The 15,515-nt window shown below is 37.7% G+C and overlaps 1 protein-coding gene across 1 annotated transcript in view; it reads right to left on the bottom strand.

The window, feature by feature from the left end:
- LOC124788628 overlaps window positions 1–15,515 on the bottom strand; it is a 495,884-nt gene that overhangs the window by 54,725 nt on the left and 425,644 nt on the right. Inside the window, exons 15-17 of the mRNA XM_047255898.1 lie at window positions 5,266–5,334; window positions 3,752–3,879; window positions 2,697–2,834 (exon numbers count right to left, since the gene is read on the bottom strand). Coding sequence (XP_047111854.1) covers window positions 2,697–2,834; window positions 3,752–3,879; window positions 5,266–5,334 — 335 coding nt within the window. The remainder of the gene's footprint in view (window positions 1–2,696; window positions 2,835–3,751; window positions 3,880–5,265; window positions 5,335–15,515) is intronic.

The raw sequence follows: 15,515 nt of genomic DNA, 5'->3' as shown, positions 1-15,515 counted from the left end.
ATGCCTCACATTGTCTCCTTCTCACAGGGAGCGATACACTGTAACCCATGAGCACCTGCCACCCATCTTATTCAGCAGTTTACAACAGTAGGCGACACACTGATCAGTCATGAGCAAAGTGGACCTAAGTAGTGGAACCTCTCTGTGCCATGCACTGCAGTGTTGCAGCTTTGGCATTTTTCCAGAGAGAAGCTTGTGATGGAAAGAGCTCCTGGACCAGCAGTTCCTTTGCTGATGCTTAATGACTGACTTGCTTGACAGAGCAAGATACTGTTTTGTAAAGAGTGCCTATTGTGCTGTGTTAACATGAAGAAAAAGCTTGCCACAAGGTACAGTAATGGTATTTTGAACATTCACAGGTGCAGAGATGATGATGCTGGTTGGTCTGTACTATAAGCTTTGGCTGAACAATAATTGCTGGCATCAACGAACCTTCCTGAGCAGTAGGGGTACAGCATTAAATTATTCTTCATACAGACTAATTTGATATTGATGTTTTCACACAATAGCAGCAGTTCCGTAGGATTGGTAGACTACTTCCACAGCAAGGAATTCTTAGTAACAACTGCACCCTAACTGATACTGTGCCACATGTTGCTTGATTGCAATAGACTATCATGTGTGTCCTCAAGTTTTTCATTTTTATGTATTTATTTTTTTATTTTTGGTTGACTGCTGCATCATCATCATGATCATATGTGTACAAATGTCACACACACCTCAACCGTGAGACCTTGTGATGTTGCCATTGTGCCTTTGTGGCTTATGCTCAGCTTTTCACCTGTAGTGACATGATGCACACTTAGATTAAACAGTTCCATGCAAGGCATACTTGTGAACTCTTTACTTTTTGTTCCTTGTATTTGCTTAGGTATAGAATCATTGTATATATGATATTACAGTACCTGTGCTATTCTGATTAAGATGCAAAGTCCCTTTCGACATGTATGCATGTCGAGAGGAACAGGCTCTGTGGCAACCATTCTACAACTGATGTAGTCCTTATTGGTAATTGTGAAATCATTTGAAGTATCTCTGTATATAGTTTTTGACATTTACAATTGGCTACTTTCCACTCACTGCAACAATCAGTGCAGTGAGGCTATTATGTCCTATAGGAATTATCTGCCCTGTGTCCATTTTTATTGCTACATACTTTTACTGTGTTATTGTTCTCCTGTTAATTTTTGTGTGACTGTATACTGTTCCAATAATGGAGCTGAAAAACCATAAAATGCAGTTTCTGTCCTGCTCACTTTTGCCCCACTACCAGCCATAAGTATTAACACACCATGGGAAGTTTATGTGTGCAGTGTTAGTGAGAAATGACTTTTTCACAGCTTAAAACCAAATGCTTCATCAAATCAATAAATTCTGTTGATTCACTGTTTATGTTAAAATTAGCAGTTATGATAATCTTTTCTTCTGCTCTTTTGTCAGTTTCTGGAAGAGGCTCTTTAGTTTAAACACAATGACTTTTGTAACTTCTTTACCTGGTATTCTGTATATTCAAATTATTAGAATTTTTTCTCTCTATAATTCGATACAGCAACTTTCAAATATGTCCTCATCATTTAGAAAATTAAAATAATCTCTTACATTATATATTACAGAATTTTTAATTAGTATGCATGAATTCCCATGAATTTTGTTACTTGTACAAAAGCTGCTGGCTACAAAATAGCTACCTACTTTATGAAGGATTTTGATGCAGTCTTTTGTTAGCCAATGTTCATGTGGGTAAAGGACTAATATATGTCTCCTCCTTTCCAAAAAGAATTATAGATTGTCAATTTTTGCTTATCTGCCATGCATATGTTATTTATGTAAGCCACTGATGTTTAAATGAATCAGAAATGTGCTTTTACTATTACCTATTGTTTTAAGAATATATTATTACATTTTATTCCTTTAAGCAGCTTGTCATCCCCATCACTCACATTTAGTTTCTCCTATTGTTTATAAGTGTGTGCTTGTCAATAAACATCTTGCTGAATTTTACAGACGCTAACCTGTTTAAATCTAGGCCATCCAAAGCAAAATCATCAGCTAAATAAGATAATTCACAGTTCTTAGTAATAATTAAGTAACTAAAAATATTGCCATCAAATACTGTAGTTGGAGTCACAAATGATGGTGGTTGAGTTTGGGCTCATTCCGCGTACCTACATCAAGCATTCTCTGACAGCCAGTGAGTGTTCAGTAGTGTTCTGAGCCCTCTGCTGTGAATGTCTTACCCATTGCTAGCATTAAATGTGATCACAGTGAGGTATTGATCACAGTGAAGTATTTAGTGAATTTTTATTCCATTTGTTGTGAACTGCCATGGATGCTGGTGATGGGAAGCAACATACTACCCAAGCAAGTGAGAGACATAATTTGCAGGATACATGCTTACATGAAGCACATAGCACATTTATGCATGTACCTCAACTTTCGCTTGGAACCAGCAAGAATGCAATCCCCATCTGTTTCTCGACGTGTGCAAACTGCCATCATTCGTGGACCAGAGTGTATTTGCATGATGTAGTAGATAGTGCAGCCAATAGATTTTAAAAATTAGTGACTAATAACAATGTGTTAATGTTGTGCATTATATGACAGGATAAATGAGACCTTTGATTGATTTGTGGAACACAATATGTAAATGTATGAGTAATATTGTTATTATGGGGACCAGATAAAGAAGCACTTACTCTGTCTATTGCACTGTTTTCTGGTGTTTCTGGCACTTCCTCAATATCTGCCTCTTGTGGATCCATGTCAGATGGTATGGGAGCAGCTTCTAGACGTCCCTTTGCTGGTGGTGGTGGTGCTATCAGCCTGTTGTTTTCCTGTGAAATGTACTTTATTTCTGTCAAAGCAATATTGTCACACATAGATGTAAATGAAACTCTAGTACCAAGCCGTTATTTTATTGACATGTAGACTAAAACTGATGTGCTGCTGAAATAAACTAACAAAAAACTTGTTAATGGAGATTTAACATTTAAACCAAAACCTCTGATGAAGCAAAAGCAAATCATCTGTTGGGGAGGGGGTGAGGGTTATTACAAATATTAGGCAAACAATTGAGTTTAAATAATTTTTCCACTTATGACTATCCATAATTAACTCACCAAATGGCTGTAGGTGTGTGATGAATAAAGTAGTTTGATCATGTTTCTATAACCTGTTAATTTACAATATATCCTAAATACTGTGGGATATTGGCTTCACTTTGATTCAGATGAAGTAACAAATGACAACCACACAACTCAGTTCACAAAAATTTAGCCTTATAAGATTTAGTTTGCAGTATTTTGAATGTCCAGTCAGCAAACTGTGGTGAGGATTTTTTTTATTACCTCATTTTTGGGGATGTAGGGTAGATATTTGCATTTTCAGCCAACACTCACCTCACTTATCTATGCATTTCTCATACTCATAGATGACATATGGCACTTCTTGAGTTCTATTTATACACATTATTTTTTTTGCATAAATTTGTTTACTTCACAATTGCGATTTCATTTTGCAACCAACAAAATGGATGTCTTGCCTTCTCTTACAAACAGTCTGTCTTTCTTCTGGACTTTGTGGTCTTATAATGTTAGGAGTAAAATCTTTGTGGGATTTGGAAAAGAAGGAGAGAGATGGTGGCAAGTCAAGTCTTGAATCAGTCTGAGAAATGAGTTCAAGTACCTCTGCTGTCATAGAAGTTGATTTTAGTATATACTCTTCTAAAGAATATAAAACATGTTATACGTACCTGCATATTACCAATAGACTTGTGATTGTTTGCAGCATTGAAGAGATATGTTGCAAGATAAGTCACAGGATCTTGTGGTCTCTTGTCTGCTATTTCTTTCAATCCCTTTATGAGTGGATCACCAAGTGCTAAAAAAGAAAAGAAATCTGTACTGGTATTAATAAAATAACTTGGTGGTATAAAAACTTTTTAGTTGAGTTTTACAAAATTTAACTTGGAAATAGTCCATGAGAACAGGACTAGTTTAACACTGTAGCTACATTATTTAAGTATCATTACACAAAGACAAGTTAAGTGAAAAACCATGAACCACAGTATTAGAAACAAGTAAGCCTCTGGAGATGATTTAAGAGACTGAAAAAAATGAGTAACGAGATAATTTTTCAGGTATTATGGGAAGTAAAATCTCACTGTGACTGGAGAATGGAATTCCACAAGAGGAAGACAAAGAGAAAGAAAGGGATAGGAATAAACTGAGAAATTGCTTGGTAGAATTTTGCGTTGGGAAAATTGTTGATAACGCTTGGTTTATAAAACATGAAAGGTGGCTGTATGCATTCAACAGACCTGGTGACTCTGGAGCGTTTCAAATAAATTATTTAATGATAATATAAAGATTTAGAAGCCAGCTCTTAAACTGCAAAAAGTTTCCCAGAACAGTTTTGGACTCTGGCTGTAATTTATTACTTATTAAATGCCAATTAAAGATGGAAATCACAGAAAGTATGGGGCCCTTGTAAGCTGATATTAAAAGAGTAGATTCAGAGTTTGATGGGAGCATATAAGTGGCAAACCAGGAAACAAAATGGACAGGAAACACAAGGATTCATTGGCCAGAATCTTTCCTAACACTGGCCACAACATTTTCTTATAGTGGCTTTTAGGTGGTGTGCCCAATTAAGATTTTTGTTCAATATCTATAAAAAAATCACAGTCTATGGGAGGTCCTCATCTTAAATGCAACTTTCCCTACCTGCACAAAGATGAGAGCCTATCGACCTCTCAGTATTCAGCTATATCACATGTTGTTCCTTCATATTTCTCATTATTTGTGTTCAACAAAGGTCTAAATTTGACTTAAACAACTGTAAAAAATGGATCAGCATATTGAAAACATATATTTTTTGATATCAGTGCCATCTCTGTACAAATGCATGAACAACTCACACTATGCTTATACAGATTCTTGTGTTATGACTAATTCTATCACTGCTGTGAAATACGTAACAAGGAAAGTGTTGTATGGTATTGGGATTGTTAAAGCACCAAATTGTGCAGTTGTATCACTCATTGTATTGGTATCTTACCATGTTAAGATATGAGTTATGTTCCTTAAGTGTAATTCTTCAGAGTAGGTGTGGAATATATTTTAATTATTGTTAATTATTGGTGGTAGGGATTAGAAAACAGGGAAGGCAGAATACATAGCTAGCTCACTAGCTAGTGTGTAATGGTTATGTACATCACAGTCATTATAACCAAACTTCACATTAAATAAAAGAACTTCTACTCACATGCTGCCAGGTAACGCCCTTCTTCAGTCCAAAACACTGGCTCACCTTGTGAAGAGGCTATCCTTCTTTCTGAAAAAGTAAAATACAAGAAGAGTGTAATCTCATAGTGTGATCTGTGTATGTGCAAAAACACACACACACACACACACACACACACACACACAGGTGCTCACATGTGTTTGACAAAATTTTCAGAATGGCCCCTCAGAACATAAATAAGTTGTTACACACATATGACAGGTACCATACATTTCTCTCAGAGGTTGTTGTGATTGAAAATATGTGCCTTGTCTCAGATAGCTTGTAGAGATTTTTTAACATGTGTGTCAATGTTTATTAATATTTAATGTTGAAAGTGTCATTTTCTGTTTGGTGTTGTTGACACAGGTTTTTGCATGTATTACTGACTGGTGATGATGGCAAGCTTTGATCCCAAGGAAATTAGATTTATATATGCAAGGTGCATTTGAAGATATGGCTGGTAGTCCCAAAACTGATAATTTCATAAAGAAATTGAAGATCATCCTTGCAGCCAGAGGCTAATTCATTTACAATTTTGACTCATTTCATGACTGCATTCCCACCTTCCATCATGATAGAAAGCTTAAATATACACAATCCATGCCGGGAAATGGGAATTGTAAAAAAGAATGTCATTTGCTGTTTAGTTATTTTCTGGATGGTGTTGTGGACACTGGATATTGCACATATTTATGATTGGTAATTCTGAGGAAATTATACCTAACATTGATTGGCTGTATGTACGAGTTGCATTTAAAGATGGGGCTGATAGTCCTGAAATTGATAATGCGAGAAAGAAAATGAAGACCATCCTTGCAATTAGAGGTTAATGCATTTATAATTTCAGCTCTTGCTAATCAGTGTCCTTTGAGACTTGTCTTTCATATTAGATCTCAGACTCTTTTTTTCTTCACTATCACACTGCAGTATCCCACTTCTTTCCATACTGATTCTTCCAGATGATTCTTTTAAACTTCAGTCTACTCTTCATCATTGCTGAGTTTTGATTTGAGTCTATATCTCTAATTAGTATACCTTCAATCCAACAGATGATTTTGAAATCTCTGTCTGACCATGATGTAATCCAGCCAGAATTGACCCATATCTCTATGTCTTTTCCAAGAATACCTCCTCCTCTTGTGGTTTTTGAACACTGTATTCCTTATTACTAGCTGAACCTTATTCCAGTATTCAATCAGTGTTCCTAGTCCCTCATTCCTACTATCAAAACTATATTCTCCCATAGCTCTGTTTTACATTCCATCACCTACCAGTCCCCCATGACTATTTCGTTATCATTTTCCTTTACATGCTGAATTACTTGTTCATTATCCACATCTTTTTTATCTTCTACATATGACATTGGCATGTATCCCTCAACTATTTTTGTTGGCAATGGCTTCCTGTCAATTCTGATGTGAATAACCCAATCACTGAACTTGTCCACAGTAATGCACTCTTTGCCCTATATTGCTATCCATAAAGAATGCTACTCCCATTGTACCCTTTTCTGCTGCTGTTGATATATATATATATATATATATATATATATATATATATATATATATATATATGAATATAATAGAGAGACCTGCCAGCGCTTTTGTCTGGTAAGTTTCATCATCTTTCTTTTTAGATATATATATATATATATTTTTTTTTTCATCTGGCCAGAAGTCCCTATATTATTTCCATTTTACTTCACTGACTTCCATTTTATCGAGACTAAGTTTTTGCGTTTCCCTTTTCAGATTTTTTAGCTTCCTTACCATAGCTAGAAAACTGAGATTTCACATATTATCTTCCTAAATATGATTGGACTACTGAGATTCCACTCTCTGACTCATAGAATGTTGCACTTTCATTGGTGATTCAGTCTTTTTGGTTTGGTTACCTCCTCCTTGTCAGTCCTCTCCTGGAGATCCAAAGTGGGAACTAATCGGGAATCTTGCCACTGAAACTCTGGACACTCTTCCACCTTCTTTGACTAGGCTGGTGTTAGAACAAAGCTGCCTCCTTATACTGGAAGTCTTTGGCTGGTGTTCCTGATAATTTTTATTCAGTATGTAAGCAGTGGCTGGAACCAAACCTGGGACCAGGGCCTTTTGATTTATAGTAAAAGACACCACCCTTAGACCATGGTTGTCTCCTTACACTCTTAATTGTAGCAAAAGTTTCAATTTTGTTCCCCCCCCCCCCCCCCCTCCCTCACACCTCTCTCTCCCTTCTTTTCTTCTTTTCCTCCTCCTTGCCCATCCCCCTCCCTTTCTCTCTTGCCTCCCTGGCTCACTCTTCCTCTCCATCTTCCTATCCTTTCCTCCTCTTCCTTTCCGCCCCCCTCTCCTTCATTCTGAATCTTATACGCTCTACCATTTGAACTCATTTCATTTTATTGTACAGCTGTTGAATCATCTGTCAAAAGACCTGCCTAACACTATCCCACTAGCCCCTCCTTGCCTCATGCATTCTTCTCTACCTCCTCTCCACCTCCATTTCTGTAGTTAACTGTTCTCAATAATTGATAAACAGTAGTCAATCTTGCTACAGCAGCAGGAGTGTGTGTTTGGGTGTCTGTCTGGTCATTTTGTGATTGTGTATACTTTTGCTAGTGGAAGAATAAGAGTTCAAAAGCTAGTGTGGATACTGTTTTCTTTGTGTGATTCTATGTTTCACATATCAGTTTGCTACAGGTGAGTGGTTGCCTTTTCTTTACTTTATATATAGAACTAAAAGTCTTAAATACATTGGACTCTGACACCCAACAATTAAGTGATCCTAGGGATCCATTAAAACTATCATCATAGGGAAGCTATGCAGACTACTCTGTAGCAGGTAAATACTCAGGTAAATACTTAGAATCTTGCTGCTAGCATAACAGGTACATAAATGAGATTCAGTTACTGTAAATTGGCAATCTGGGTTTACAATAATCACATACAATATGAACATTTCTGGACATCCCATGGCATTGCACTACTATGAAGAAGATATTAACATCTGGTAAAAATTACTAAGCTTATGGAGATGACAAATTAATTTGTCAAAACTGGTAAATCATAATAAAAATATATTTCCAGCTAATGGCTGAATTTTATTCTGGAGAGCTTAGAATACCAGTACAAGACTCTCTAGAGTGACCACAGCAATTCATGCAAATCAGTTAGGTTTTCCCAAATTGATCAAGGAGAATTCAAAATGGTTCCTTAGACAGGGATATTGCTGGTTTCCATGACCTATCTGACCTTGTGCTCCATGTCTCATGACCTCATCATTTCCTTTGTACTGATGTTTTATGTGCCACAGTAGAGGATACCATTGGCAGTCTGTGTCATAATTTCTGGTGTATCTAAAATTGTTGTGGATGTGTCACAGTATCATCTTTTAGTGGGTACATTATCACTGTGCCTAATGTTCTTTTGTTGACCTCAGATACCCACTAATTTGTTTCATTAGCATAGTTTAAAGTCCATGTGATCCGCATATTCACTCATAATTTGCTTGATGAGTAACCTCACTTGACTGAGGATCTCCATAGTTCCTCATATTGTTCACTACAGAAGTGGCAACTACACCACTTCAAGTCAAGACTGCTTCACATTACTTACTTTTCTTAAAGTATTACTACTGCAAATATATTGTTTGGTTTGAATTTTTATATGGTAAGGGACTGTTTATCTCCTAAGTGACCAGATAATTTCAGATGACTTGACTATCTTAAGACAAACGATCCCGTACTACAAGCCATTATCATCACAACGATAACACTACACTGGCATGTTGCAAGTCTAGTAACCATATGCACAGATATTACCAGAAAGCACAGAAGGCAAAGCTCGCAAGTTTGAGTCCCCATCTGACATGCTGTTTTAATCTGCAGAAAGTTTCAAACAGATGTTTCTTCAGTAAGATTTGAAGCAAATAAATTGAGCATTGTTAAGTCAGTCAAGTAATGTATTACCTTTGCATAAATAGACAATGAAAGAAACAAATAAAATTATGCATATGAAATGAAGAACAACTTAACTTATTCATTATTAAGGATGCACAACATAAAAAAGAACTTATGGCTTAACAGAAGCCTACATATTGTAAAACTGTTCTTTCATGTTCAGTTTTTATCTGGTTTTATTATTGGTAATATTGTACTAGTTGTATTATAACATGAATTTTGTTTTGCAAAATAGAAATTGCATTCACTTATTATTTTTATAAAGTGTCTCTGAAGGTACTTTGTGAAAAGACTTGTCATGTTACAAATAATTATTTGAACATACTTGTAGTGATAGTGATTGTGGTCCTCCTTGTGCAGTGTTGTTTCATGTTGTGTTGCATATGTGTGTGGGTGTATTTACGTCATGGCTGTCAAAACATTTTTTGCACCAGCTGCCAGAGGCATTGTTTTATTCTTATTAAGAATTTGTTTATTGTTAGACTGGTTAACTATTGTGTTTCAGAGATTACGTGTCTTACTTTATTGTTACACACTAAACAGAGAGTTATTTATGTTTCTAGAGAGATGATTCAACTTGAATGTAAAACTTCTCTGAAACTGTTGACTCCCAGCAACATCACTTCCTGTTCAAGCTATAAAGTATTTGTTCATTCCTATACAAGGACTTATATTTAGTATACCAGCCAGGTGAGATCTTGATTTGGATGATCAGGCAGCAGACATGGCAACCAGCTAAGAAGTAGTGACCCCGACATGATCTAGCCTGCACTACAGCACAGGAAGAACTGAATCTCTACTTGTAAACCAAGCTTTGTGCCATAACTGATATATCAACTATAATAGAACCATCAATTTCCAGACCTGCTGAGCATTTACAAACCATCAGGTCACAAAAGGCCGCAAAAACCTATACTGTGGTTTCAACAAGTGGAGATCAATTTCCATTTGCAGTGATCACAATGTATTCTACAATGTTTGCAATGGTGGTGACTCAACTAGACCATCCGTACGCTGCTGAAATTTAAGACGTGATAATCATGCTACCTACAACAAACTCTTGTGAGAAACTGAAGATGGAATTGATCCATGGAGTCTCTCTACCCAAAGAAGGGTGCATTAGGCAAGTTATGACTCAGGAAGATATTGGCAACTGGAAGCCATCCCTGTATCTGAGACACTTGAGAAGCGAGGTTGACACCAGCACCTTCCCCAATTATTTGCTATGTGCATTACGGAGTAGCCACCTACCACTGCAAGTAAAAGCAATTACAATATGCCCTTGGATGCAGTGACTGACTTGGCTGACAAGATAATAGATGCAATGACATCTGTCCCAATAAGTTCGGTGACAGAATCACATAGCAGCATATTGTCAATGATGATAACACACACAGATGATGACAATCTTGCAGCCAATGTTAATGTGCTCACCAAATATATCAGTGAACAGTTATCTCAGTGTGATCATAAGTACAACAGAAACTGCTGCTGCAGGAGGTCAAGAATCCGCTCTTCCACAACCTCTTGAACTTTTGGGGCAGGTCAACATTCCATCTGTTGGTATCATTATAGATTTAGGTATCAGGTGCACAAATGCATCTCACTTTGCACCCACCCAAATGCCAGCAACAATCGGACATAGCTGTATCACCCAAATGCTGAGCATGATTGCAGCATCTGTTTATAAGGAAGTCAGGCCAGAAATATGCAGTGGACAGTGGGTCTGATTTATGCATATTTTCTTCAACTTTATTACACAGTTGTTGACCACTAACATTGTTCTGCCTGACAGTGGACAGTGGGTCTGATTTATGCATATTTCCTTGAACTTTATTACACAGTTGTTGACCACTAACATTGTTCTGCCTGACTGCAGTGAACAACTCTTCTATACAGATGCTTGCAGTGAATGAAATTAGATCTGGGGCAGTGTTGCATCTTTGTGTGGGACTTCACAACTGTGGATGTAGCAGAGCACATCACTGGAGCCAATTCTTAGTATACTACCTGCTCCTACCAGACATGGCAAACATACGAATCATAAACAGTATCACTGGCCTCACAGCTGCAGGTTTCTGATGTAGTGCTGCATTGCCCACAACCAAGATTATTGTGGGCCTACTGCAACAATTTCTGGCCCTCATGTGGCTGCACGGGTCACCTAAAGAGGTATGTCACAACACAGTACACCATTTTAAATCTGATGATGGACCACCTGTCTCATGTAGACCCAGATGTCTATCTGCTGACTGCTTAGCCACTGCAGAGGCAGAATTTGATGCCGTGCTGAAGGCAGGTATTATACAACTGTCCAGCAGCCTGTGGTTCTCTCATCTGAACCTTGTATGACATTGATTATTATCCTTGTGCAGTGTTGTGTAATGTTATGTCACAATTGCATTTGTGTTGTGTGTGTGTGTGTGTGTGTGTGTGTGTGTGTGTGTGTGTGTGTGTGTGTGTGTGTGTGTGTGAGAGAGAGAAAGAGAGAGAGAGAGAGAGAGAGAGAGGTGCTGTTTTATTCTTATTAGGGATGTGCTTATTCCTGGACTGGTTATGTACTGTTTTTCAGTGAATACATTTCTTACTTTGTTGGTTACAGATTAAATAGAGAGTTTTTTGTTTTTTCAAAGGAAGATTCTAGTTATACGTAAAACTTCACCAAAGCTGTTGACTTCCAATAAGTTTACTTCTTGTGTCAAGCAATTAAGTATTTGTTACTTCCTGAATGAGAGTTTATATTTCATATTGTTGTCAGGCTGTACCTTGACATGCACAACTTGGATGGGTAGACGGCAGATATGACAGCCAGCCTTATGCTATGTCTGGACATATAGCCCACCAACAAAACAGAACTGTGCCACAAGTTGCCTACACACAATAGTCTAGGGGCCACAACAATAAGAGCCCATACAATGTGCTCCCTTACAACAATAGCAATAACACAAGGTATGTTATGGAGTATAACTCACAATGCCACCTCTATAACTTAGGACGCTTGACTCCCTGATCGACAGCAACAGAATTGCTCCTAGGTGGTGCAGCTAGCATGGACCTATTTGCTTCCGCCCCATCACATGGCCAGAAATAGTTCATGTACAATCCCTCTGCTTGTCGGTACTGAAGCTGTCACCTGACACAAATGCAGCAGCTGAGGCCTGCTCACCAACCTGGGAACACCACCATAAGAGCTACTTGGAGTTGCCAGCAGTCCTGGTCCTTCCTACGCTGCAACTTGGCCTCTCGATGCTCGGGCATCCCAGGCTTTGGTATCTTGGCTTGTTATTCTGTTTGCGGTCAGAGACAGTCATCTCATCTTGTGGTTGTTAAGACATAGACTTTATCTGATAGTCAATGAAGTAGCCATTCTAGGCATGCTGCTAAACTTTTTCTTGGCCTACCAGAAGTGTAAACTGAGGCAGTTATTTTGAATATAAACAAATTGTTTTCTTGTTAATTAATACTCCAGGACAAAAGTGAGTGGATTTATGTTTTATTTAATAAATCTAATGCTTATTGTCTACTTGGGTGTAAGTTCTTCCACACCCGACCTGGCACAGGCCACTTCAGCTTACAGACTGGAATTTCATACACACAACTACATGTGGAAAAACATTCTACTGCTGAATAGATTTTGAAGGGAAAGAGGTGGTAGAAGTATTTTGCTGGAATTATGTGTGGTCTCTGTTCATCCTCTAATACACAGCCCAAAATTCTCAGCTGCAGCGCATGAGATGTTCCTCTTCTGTCCTTGCATAGCCAAGTGAGTATCTGCACTATGTACATTAAAATATGAACTTTTTTTAGACCCATTATTGGAATTCTAAGAATCCAAAAGCTATGCTCATAAAACTTTTCAAATATAAGGATGTATAACCTACGTTCATATCTCTGTAGATACATTAAAACATTGTGTGCATTACGAATGATGTGTGTGAGTGTAACAGATCTGCAACAGGTCCTGATCTCAAACTTTCAAAACAAGTATGAGCATAACGACATTGTTATAAGATAATCAAAACAATCCAATAATCTCTGGCATGAAATCTTAACAAAAAAAAATAGGATCATTATCAGAAGACAATTCCTGTGTGAACTTTGAAGCTTCATAAATGACAGCAGTTGGATCTGACCAGTATTGTGTCTATTTTACATACCTGTTACAGTTCAAGGAAACAAAATGTGTCGTGCAATATGCATACAGTATTTTTACTCACTGGATTGTTAGTACTAGTATCACTGTGCAGTGGAGTCACTAGACCCCCGTCTTCTTTAACTGATACATAAGGCCGATAATGTCAGGTGTGGTCTGGACCAGCAGCATAAGGAGGAGGTGAGCTGATAGTATTCATGCCAGGGGCATGATGGGATGAAGGGCTTTGGTTGTGGTACTCCATGCATCCTCCTCTGTATATGGAATCTTGGTGGTTGTTTCAGCTTTTATGGGCCAAGAGTTGGTTGTGGATAGAGGACACTAATCCATCCCCATGAGGTCCCACATTCAGTCTTGGGACATCACTGTTTGGTGCCATGTTGAAGAACAGTGATATACATGAATGTCATATCAATGTGGGCTTGGAGACTGGAGCAAAATGGGTGGCAGATATCAGTTGATCCTCCAAGGAATAGATGGCATTAGTCATGGGTGGTGGTTGGACAGGGCTGTGCTATGATTTTTAGAAAGTTAACTGAGTAATATGGATGACATGTAATACCTAAACTGATATTGAGAACAGAATAAAAAATTCAGATGCATTAGTTTGCAGTGTGCCCTTATACGTTCAAAAATTTGATCTGAAGAAATATTATAATGTATCTTGTATGGATACTCCTTTTATTTAGTGCCACTTAAACAGAGCTATTAAACACAGTTTTCTGAAACTCCTTCACCAAAGAAGTTGGAGTAAATGAATCAAGAACAACTTCCAAGATGAGAAACACAGTAGTAGATGTCCTCAGTGTAGCAAAGCAACTTAAATCAGTCAATAAAGGCAAGGCCTACACTCCAAATTGTATACCAGTCAAGTTCCTTTCAGAGTATGCTGAAACAATAGCTCCATATTTAGCAGTTATAAACAACCGCTCACTCACAGAAAGATCTGTGGTATTGATAGCTACAATACTATGGTGTAGGTACAAGTTCTTAGGTTGGTACTACAACACTGACTCCGACGACAGAACCCTCTAGCTGGCACTGTGCAGTTCTACGAGTGCCACTCCAGATTCAGCCCATTTGATTCTGAGCAGACAACCGACCAACATTGTTTCATTTTCATAGTGGGAGAGCCACTACAGATCTGCCTTGTAACTTCTAGTAGCTGTTAGCTTTGATACATGAACGGTTTCGCACCTACATGCTCATCTGTAAGCAAAGTTAAGTAATATTATAATTTGCATATGTTCATACACCACTGAAAGAGCTTTAACCTATACACAGTATTGAAGTACTTCACCTTTTCCTGCTCCTAATCTCGTCCTTAACTCTCGGCCTATTTTTCTAAAGTTTTAGAGATACTAATGAAATATAGAGTCACACATTATCTTAGTATGCACAATCTGATAAACAGTAATCAGCATGGATTTCAAACTGGGAGAAGTACTGAAACAGCTGTACTAGAATACACAAAAGAAATAATCACTAAATTGGAAGAGGGAAAAAGTGTAGTTGGGATAAATCTAGATTTGTCAAAAGCCTTTGACACTGTTGACCACAGCATACTTTTGAAAAAGCTTGAAGCTATAGGTATCAGAGGACTGGTAAAAAAGTGGTTTGAGTCTTATCTGGAAAAGAGGATGCAGGTGGTTGAAATTACAGCACCAAATATTAATCAAAAAATTAAACTAAGATCAGATCCAAGGGAGGTCACAGTAGGAGTACCCCAAGGAAGTGTATTAGGCCCCTTGCTGTTCCTCATTTACATTAATGATTAGAGAAAAGCTAGAATCATGTTATTTGCTGATGATACTAGTTTAATAGTTAGTGATATGAAGCAGTCATTGCACAGTACTGTGGACCATGTCCTACAAGATATACAAAAATGGTTTAGTGCTAACAAGCTAACACTGAATGCAAAAAAAATAAGTGAACAGGATGACCTAAATCCCACCATGGAGGGCAAACAACTTGAAAGAGTACAGTGTGCAAAATTCCTGGGTATGCACATTGATGAGAAGATTAATTGGAAGGACCATGTGGTGAGCTTAGCACTAAAACTAAATTCAGCATGTTTTGTGCTTAGAATAATTTCAAGAGTTTGTAGTAATGGCTGTACCAGATTAG

Source organism: Schistocerca piceifrons, chromosome 3 (genome assembly GCF_021461385.2).
Source record: "Schistocerca piceifrons isolate TAMUIC-IGC-003096 chromosome 3, iqSchPice1.1, whole genome shotgun sequence".
NCBI classification, from domain to species: Eukaryota; Metazoa; Arthropoda; class Insecta; order Orthoptera; family Acrididae; genus Schistocerca; species Schistocerca piceifrons.
Note: the sequence above shows the minus strand (reverse complement) of the source record. Positions and strands in the feature narration are given on the sequence as shown.